Source organism: Chaetura pelagica, unplaced genomic scaffold (assembly GCF_000747805.2).
Source record: "Chaetura pelagica isolate M959 unplaced genomic scaffold, ChaPel_1.0 scaffold123, whole genome shotgun sequence".
In the NCBI taxonomy this organism is placed as follows: domain Eukaryota; kingdom Metazoa; phylum Chordata; class Aves; order Apodiformes; family Apodidae; genus Chaetura; species Chaetura pelagica.
Window position 1 is genome coordinate 3,650,758 of NW_009953295.1, and position 9,352 is coordinate 3,660,109.

The window sequence follows — 9,352 nt, forward strand, 5'->3', positions numbered from 1 at the left end:
AGAGTGTGGTAAATATTGAGGAAGACACTCCATGCTCAGTTAATTCCTAAATCTTAGGTGGTTTTCAAGATTGCCTTGAACGGTGCTGCTCTGAGTCACCCTGTTTCTCAATAGCTAGTTTGGGTTTTTTGTTTGTTTGAACACTTTGGGGCCAAAAAGCCAAAAAGAATTTGATCTAAACTTGATCCTGTGAAACTCTTAGTTAAGACATTTCTAAATAAGCAATTTTGAAGCAAGAGGAATTGTGGACAGCCAGGATCATTAGAGGAAACTGTTATTGTTTCTTAATGTTGCTGGTAAAGCTTCAACTTTTTAGCAATTGATACTTCTATCACTAGTTTTTAATCTAGGGAAAACACAACCTTTCACAGATTGTTTTTTTCACGTTACTGTAACATTTTTTGTCACTTGTGGTAGAAGTGATTAATGTCCTGGTGTAGAGAAAGCGTAATTCCTTTTTCATTTCTTATGGTGGGTTTTTTTCCCACACAGCTATGGCTTTTTTTAATCTACATTTAAAAAAATATACAAAATATATAGATACAGATCAATTGTCTTTTGTTGTTGTTGTTGTTGTGACCTGGCTTTTCATTTTGTATGAGTAATATAAATGGAGGTAGGTAAAAACACTTATTTTCACAAGAAACTTTACTTATGCTACTGGTTTTGAGAACATTGCGTGTGTTCTTCAGTGATGAGTGGGGTCTATACCATAGAGCAACAATCTTAAAGTTAGCCCTGAGTCCAGAAGCTCTAAAAAGGGAGCAGTTGAATTGATGTTGGATTTTGGTCATGTTTTGTTTGATGTTGTAAATAATTCGCTTATATTTCCTGTCTCATACTGTCCTTCTAAAAATAGCTGAAATTTCTTGCTGTTGGCCCAACTCAGCTCTGTGGAATAGGCTGTTTAAAGTTACTTCCTCTCAGCTACTCTGATCCTCCTGCAGCCTGAATCCTCTCCCTCATGGCCTCCCACAACAGATGTTCAGTGACTTGAACTTTGCTGAGAGAAGGTATTTTCTAACTTTAGGAGGCCATTTTTCTTTTTTAACAACAACAAAATAACCCAACCCCTCCCCCAAAAAAAAATTTCTAACAACCAAAATACAAACCAAAGCTCTCCCCAAACTCTACCTCAAAACAAAACAAAAAAACTGTAAAGAAACCTGCACAAGCCGCCAATCTAAATGAAGGCCACTATTCATAGGCACAGAACAACCTGTAGCCAGTCACTGCATTACTGAAGCCAGTGGGAAAAGCCTCAAGAGTGTCAATCAAGTAGAGGTGGGAAGTTGCTCAAGGTGGGTATTGGTGTGAAGTAGCACCTTCAAAATACAAGCTGGATCTAAAAAATAGTACATGGCCATCCTGAGTATAATGTTATATCAACACAGATAAAGGGGTAGTTTGGTTAATTCATCTGTGTTTCTGCAGAAATACAACAATGTCACATCAAAGAAGTTAGGAATGCTAATGATGGAGTGCCACAGGAAAATGAATTTGAATGAAAACTCCTAGAGAACACCTTTTTCCTGACAATACCCTGCTTTAAAATGATCTCTTCAAGTTGTCCTTTTACACAAAATAGCTTCAGTGTTGTTAAAAAGCAGCTGGACAGTACTTCTTTATTTTGTGGGTTTAAGTTACCATCCTAAGGGAGGCCTTGGAGAAACCTGATTCCAGCTGTTAGACCATGATATTGGCAAGTAGCATGCAACCAGTTACATTAATGAGTTGAGGAGAATTATGCTTCTCCTCTTGTACAAACTAAAATTAATTAATTTTGCAAGTGGCTCCCATGTAACTTGCTATATAGGCCTCTCTCCTCTCAACCTTGGGATGTGATTAACAGCCTTTGTGCTGTGAGCACTTAAGTACTTCAGATCACAACAAGATCTTTTGAGCCTCCTTGGTGTTAGTTGCCTCTTACAAGAAAAGTAAGGCTGTCAGCCTGCAACATCTTGCTTACCAATGAAAATATCCTCAGCTGGTTTTCTTAAGCTCAGAACAATAAAGGCAAGATATTTGGACAATTTATTGGACCTTCAGGGCTGCAAAAGGAGAACTGGATGTGTGTTCATATGCATATAGGAAAGAGGGAATTTGGCTACCAGCTATTCTGGGTGATAGGTCTGAATCTGTCCACCATGGGGGCTACGGCTGATTATGCTCAGCTTTTGTTAGAGCTGACAGAGGCCTGTCATTTGCTGTCTCAGAACAGATTTCAGATCAAAGGAAGGTCTAGATGAAGGTTCCTAACTAAAGTAGAAAAAATTGAATCATGTGAGAGGAAAGGATGGTAGTATAGTAGTAGGGCACCATGTGTACTGGTGAAGTGAATTGTGCAGAAGTGGTTTTAATGGATGTAAAATGCACCTTTCAGTAGGCTGTGAAGGCAGTAAAACCCCATTGTACATACTAGGTCTAAGCAGGTGTAGGTAGTTTTTAGCAGTGAAATACCAGCTGGTGTTGGCCTTTAGTGCCAAAGGACTAGGGATTAATGCTGTTTATTGCCCCTAAGCCAAGATGGTTTCCATGTGATGCCTAAAAAAGTTGTAGTTAATGTAGTGTGCTTTGTTTCCTTACTGGTCACTTGCTGAAGCAACACTAGGAGTGCTATCCAGTTGCTCTGAGATTGTTGCTAATGCCCAGGTCCTCAGTGTTGTTTTGTAGAGGAAATACTTCCCCTGATGCTTCTAATGTGATGATCATTTCACGTGGAAAGAGGCAAGGGCTTAGATTAAGAACAGGTCATCTAAAAATCTCATTTTCCAGATCATCAAAATCTGTTCACAGATGGCTATTTTTGACCTGGTTTAGAAATCTAATGCAATCTGCCTCTCCATGAGAGCAAAGTGTGTGTGTGTGTATGCGCACAGAAATACCTACAGTTAAAACAAAGAGAACATATTGAACAAGAAGTGTTTCTAGCCACATCTGTACTAAAAGAAATACCTTTTTTCATAAATAAATTTTCTTGATTAGATATGAATTCCATGTGTTTTTCTTATTTTCAGGCTGTGTGTCCTATATACATAGGAGAGCATTTTGACACTTGGCATACATTGCCTAAAAAGCATTTGCTGGTTTTGGGTTACTACAAAAGTACACAGTAATAATACTTACATAAATCCACAGTTGCACAGTGGGTACACTGGTTCTTGGAACTTCACTTTTTATCACTTTTATAGCTTTTTCCTATTTGGAAATGTGAATATAATTGAAGCTTTCTCCTCAGAAGTGTACACACAGTATATCTACATAAAGGGATTATATGCAAATATAACCCTATTCTGCTTTTCCAGATGCTAGCATGTAGTATTGGTATCGAGAGCTTATGGGAGAACAGGAAAAGCTTTTTGTTCTTGGCATCCATTGCTGCTCTCTGTTTTTATTCTTGACATATAGCCTATGAGCTGCTTTGGAGAGTGTTCTCCTGAATTTGTCAGAAACCAAGTGACTTGTTGGTTTGGGTCTGTTGCCCTTTTCAGATTTTAAGTGTTTTGTTTCTGTACTCGGGTCTTTCGGCAGAGGGTGCCTGAAGCCAAATTGGCTGTGGCACTGAATGCTCAGCTGCCTATATTTGGTTTATTTTTTGGAGGTAGGTTTCTGTTTGCCTTTTTGTTTTCTGAAATGGTTTGGGAGATTATTCTCTTGTGCCATCTTGATAAAATCAAATATGTCACTGCTAGAAGACAGGTAAATTTGTTGACACATGGCAAAGTCTTCCTTAATGTGTTCAGATTGGCAACCATGTGCTGATGTCCCAATACTTGGAAACACAGGTGCAGCAAATTTAGTTCCAAAAGGCAGAAATGATGCCTAGCTGTTGTTTGTTCTCTGTTCTAAATGGCACCTGGGGAAGTATATCAAAAGCAAAGATTACACAGTGCCAAGTATCTAAATTCAATTAAAAATACCAGATGCTTCAAAAAAAGTGAGGTGGCAAAACCTGAAGGAAATGTACACATGTATTTATAAATTTGTTTATTCTTAGAAACATTTTAAATGTTTTCCTTTTTTTTACCAATTATGCTCCCAACCATCTAAGCAGTGCTCTTCTCTGCCATATATGCAGGAGGACCCTTCTTTCTTGCTTCCCTTTTATTGTCAGGGCAGAAATGTGTATTGTTGAAAGGAACAAGGAAGATTAATACGGTTTTGAGTTTTTCCTTCCTCTTTTTCCAGCCTGTTATGTTCCCTCTGCCTAGCTCAAGCTTAGCAGTAGTCCATTTTTAATCTGAAGTAACACAATGTTCATGGGGAGAAGATAGCAAGTCAGAATTGTGTAATCTATTTTTAAAGCCTTGTCCAAAATACCTAATGGTAACTTTTCCATAGTTAAAATTGGCTTTGCTATGCTTAAGAAGTTAATGCTACGTTGAGTGCATCACACAGTTAAATTAGGACCATATATCTTAAAAGTGCAGGAGTAGAGAGAAAAGCTATTGCAAACTTGCCCTGATTGTTCTGACTTTATGGCTCCAAATTGGAAGCCTTCTGCTCCAAAACAAAGAGCTTGTGTATTTTAAATTGTCACGGTCCTCTTAAAGCTGAGTGTATTGACCTTTTGTCTGTAAATCCTCTTCACATTTTCTAGCATACAGGTACTTCACAAATATGAAGGGGGAGAAGGCGGAGCTGCCTCTTGAAAATAGTCAATGAATATACCTCTTCTATATAAATAGGTAAAATGATTAAATTCTTGCCTAATTTAAATAATCTCATCAGCTCTAGTTGCTGAGAAGATGGAACTGGTGCATGACTATACCAAGTATTCTAGGCTTTCATTTTGTCAGTTCAGTAGTAGCAGAACAAAATAATAGCAAGGAAATTGTTCAGCTTCATTGTAGATGGCAAAACAGTGCCACAGAGGGAACGTTTTTGTCTTGGAGGAATCCAAAGAGCAAGTGAAGCTCTAACAAAGTGCATTTGTTGACATAAAATGTCTGGCTAGAGAACTGAGTCTTTAGCTATGCTTGAAAGCTTGACAAATTTTTCTTTCTCAACTGCTCAGTGCTAGAGGAATCTAAACAGCTATTGGCTGCTGCCAGCGTTGGGAAGGAACTGTATTTTTATTTTTTTGTAAGCTCCTACTCAAGTCAGTAACATGATTAATATATTGGGTTGGTCAATTAATCCCTTGTTCTAGTCTCGGTGGTTTTTCAGGGCTTTTTTCCAGTTTGAAGAAAGAAATTACTGTAAAATGTCTTCTTCCTCCGTCTTTCCTCTGTGCCCCACTTTCTGATTTTCTGGTGATGATTCTGTACAGAGTCTGCAGGCAGTAATTTTCGAGCAGTGCTAAATGGTGTCTTTTGCATTGCCTTTTAGGTATCAGTATTGTGGGTTTTTCTACTGTAAGTCTTTTAACAAAGAGAACTGAGTTTTCAATATACAATTCTTAGGCTGCTTTGACATGACTGAGTATTAACTAATTAAGTGTTTAAGTGAATGTTCTGCACTTCAGAAAAATGGAAATCAAAATAAGAAAATTCTGAATTGGTTTTGTGTGTGTGTCGGTGTTGAAGTGGGAAGAGTGCAGAAAAAGGGAAACCATATTTTTTTTGGTTTAATTTTAAGGTTGAAAAGTTTTGTCCTGTTCTCTTGGAAGAACTGTGAGAATAGTGTGCCAGCCCCAGAGGAAGAGTCCTTATCGTTCCGCTATTGAAACGCTTCCTGTTGACACGCACGCTCATGCTCTCTGGGGAACCTTGCCCAGTCATCCAGAAAAGAGGCTGGCTTCATGTGACTTCAGTGTGAGAATAGATAAAAATAAATGTGGATGTTTGGGACTGAGGGGAGAGGAGGCAAACTCAGCGACTTCACCCTGTGTCAGGCTTGTACATCTGATTTGTAACTTACCTGATTTGTAACTTACCTGAACTTGAACAAAAGTTGGAGGTTTATCACTGCAGAATAAGCTTCAGTGCAGGCTGAGCAAGCCATCAATAATCCTCCATATGTATTTTTGGCTAGAGCTGCTGTAGTCAAACTGTTGCTAACACTTCAGGTTACTTTAAAGCTACATTGGGCATGCCAACAGGTGTTCCAGTCACACCTTCACTTGTCAGTGGAGACAGCTTTTTTAAGTAGTGTCTCACAGCTCTGAAGGAAGTGGGAAGAATGCTATCAAGTTGCATCAGCTCAGCTGAGGGAGCAAACTTAGAAAACTATGAAGTGAGTCATTACTGTCTGAAACAATGCTTTTGTGTCTGGTGTATGTTCTATGGTTAGCTTTAGAAAACGTGTGGGTGTATGAGCACCCATATACAGGCTGTTCCTCAGAAGTGTGGATGCGAGGTGTTTCCAAGGGCGTGTCATGAGTCAGTTAGCAAGAGCGTGCCCACAGCGTGCCAGAGAGGGATCACGGGCAGGAAGACACGGGAACATGTACCAGTTCATGCTGTCCGTTTGAAGCCAAGGATGCAGCTTGCCTTCATCCTTCCTTGCAGTAGTTTTTCAGTATTTACATGCACATGCATCAGAGTGCTGTTGAGCAAATCTGCAGAAAGAAAAAGTATGTAATTACTAGAGATCAGGTTGAGAGAAGCAAGATGATTCTGTTAATCGTATAAAGCTCTTTGGGAGCTGGAGACTTGGAAAGGCATGTGTCTAGTGAAGTGCACTTGACCTGAGCTGCAGACATCTGATAAAAAGTTATATTTGTTCCTGTCATTTAGAGTTCTGTTCTCTACCGGCAAACAAACCTGTGTTCCCTTGATCTCTGTATTATTTTTATTTAGGAATTTTATATTTTTTGTTAGTATTTTATTTATTACTTATGGTTTTTTTTTATTATTTCCTTTATTTTTTTGTTATTTTTATTTTTTTTTCTTTAGGCTATTTTATCCCTTGTATTTTTCCCAGAAGAGAATGATCTAGTTCCCATGGTATGTGCTAATAATCTCTGGGGTCTGGAAAGAGGGAAGGTAAATAAGGCTACATGCATTTTTGAGAGTTCCAAGTTTTGTCTTTAGAATTAAATCATTCATCCATGTAGTGCTAAGGTGCTTTAGCAAAGCCCTGGGGAGCATTACCGGGTTTCCGTTCTGAGAGTTTTGATTTTATCAGACTGCCAAGGAAATGTAGTGCTCAGCTTTGGTTATTAATGGATATGTATAGGGAAAAGCTGTGGTTTTATTCTTGTTCTGTACTTGTGTTTTGTAGTCTCTTGGTTACACTTAGTTCCTCAATCCCATCAATCTTTTGTTTGGTTGTTGTTGTTAAACATAGGGATACATACATGTTTCTTATTGCAGTTTTGAAACAAATGTTTATTATGAAGAATATTCATGGCTTGCATGGTACCTTTGTGCAAAGACCTTAGGCAGTGTCACAAATGCTGATTACCTCACCAGATTGGTCTGAAATCCAATGTGTGGTGTCAGGCTGTTGGCTGTAACTAGAGTTACTGTTTTCCATCTCCACATTTGTGGAGAGTGGTGGAGCTGGGAGTCAGTCCTCATTTGCTGTGTTTTGGTAATGCCTTTAAGCATAAAAATCCGTGGGCTTTATTACCATGTTGTGTTGCGTTGCTGGTGTCTTACGGGAGGATTGATCAAAGCCTAAACATACATTTGGAAGGAAGCAGTATGCACCCGAATACATGAGAATAAATTGGACACAACAAACTGTTGAGTTGTTGCTGGCTACTGCTGAGCTCTAAACTCAGTGATTGTCAGGAGCTGCCTTGGAAAAAGAATACTGCTGCTAAGTTTAATAGACTTCACATTTGGGAAGAAAAATACAATGCAATACTTTGCTTTAGCCATGATGCTGATGCTGCGTTACTTGACAGATGACTGATTTATGGATAACGCTTTAATATATAATCCTTATGGTCTTTTTTTCTTTCTTGTCTTTAGGTGAAGCCAAAAATCTTCCTATGTATCCGGGGCCAAACAAGATGAGGGATTGCTACTGTACTGTAAACCTGGACCAGGAGGAGGTTTTCAGGACCAAAATAGTGGAGAAGTCATTATGGTAACAAATACATACGTATTCAATTAACTCTTTTCATTCTCTGCTTACTGTTTGTTTAATGTTCCAAAGATACTATTTTGTGGGGGGGAGAGAGGATGAGTATAATCTTTCTTCTGATTTGAAGAGTACTTAGAATATTAATGTCACAATTTCTGTATATGTGGGAACACATCTTCACCAAGGCAAGCCATTTTAACTATTTTCCAAAGAACGTACAGCCAGTGCTTCTTTCACCCTGCAATATTTGTTTTGAACTTGCCTAAGCTTTTTAGATCTCAAGTTAGAAGGGAGCACTGAGCTCCATTTCACATCTATCAGTGGTTAGAATTTTGCATTGGTCTAGCTACCTAATGGGTAGTTACGAATTTTTTTTCTGTCATGAGCCTGCAACTTAAAGGAGAGATTTGAACACAAGATGACTGTCTGATTATCTTGAAAACGTCATGTGAGTTTGTAGATGCCAAATGTAGAATAAAACAGAATGAGAAGCATGCAGCAAAAGCTAAAATGCTTTGTCCTGGAAATCCCCAAAGATAAAAAAAAAGAAAGGGAACAAGCCTGGGCAGATGTATATACTCTGTCAAGCTAGGCTTTTTTTGGAGTTGAGAGGAAAGTAGCAGCAAGGACAGTCAAGTTTATAACTTTTACTTAAGATACAAAGTGGAAAAAGAGCGAGAGTTGAGTAATACAGTTAGGAATTTAATGTTTGTCTCATTATTGCAAATGGCTTACTTGGGGGGAAGTAGCTCTAGACCTCATCCCTCAATCCCTTAGAAGTGCCTAATGCATTTAAGAATGTGAGCGAGTAGCTTGAAGTGGAGTTTATTCCCTTAAGTCACTTTAATTGTTCTCTTGCATAATTTTTTGTCATCTTCTTTATTCCTCGTCTTATATTCTGATACAGTATACTGGGGTCCATAATGGGAACTTTTGTTTCTTGAGGTATTTAAATTGGCTAAATTAGTGTGTTTTTGAATGGTGATGCTAACACTCCCCTGTCTATAGTCTACTACATTAAAAAAAAATAAATTAAAAAGCAAAGACTGATCTGTATGCCCCCTCCCCCCTTTTTTTATTTATTTATTTACATTAACTGCAGTGTCATTAAACCAGTTGTCCCTGAACCATTTGTTTCTCTAAAGTGATCGTGTAACTCATTCAAATTCATCTCTGGATCAGCCAGTTGTGGCCTTCCCACTTACAATTAAAAGTTGCATGTTTGAGGTTTTGCTGGAGGATCATTAGAGCTTCTCAGGAAAGTGGAAGGTGGGGAGTGGGATGTATGAGAGTAGGTGATGTGATTTCATTGAACTAGTATTTGAACTAGTATTTTTCTTTTCAGAAAATAAACTGTTAGTAGTAGGAATAA

The 9,352-nt window shown here is 38.4% G+C and overlaps 1 protein-coding gene across 1 annotated transcript in view; it reads left to right on the forward strand.

The window, feature by feature from the left end:
• Positions 1 to 7,867: 7,867 nt before the first annotated feature.
• RASA3 (RAS p21 protein activator 3) overlaps positions 7,868 to 9,352 on the forward strand; it is a 90,880-nt gene continuing 89,395 nt past the window's right edge. Inside the window, exon 1 of the mRNA XM_009997906.1 lies at positions 7,868 to 7,983. Coding sequence (XP_009996208.1) covers positions 7,886 to 7,983 — 98 coding nt within the window. The 5' untranslated portion in view covers positions 7,868 to 7,885. The remainder of the gene's footprint in view (positions 7,984 to 9,352) is intronic.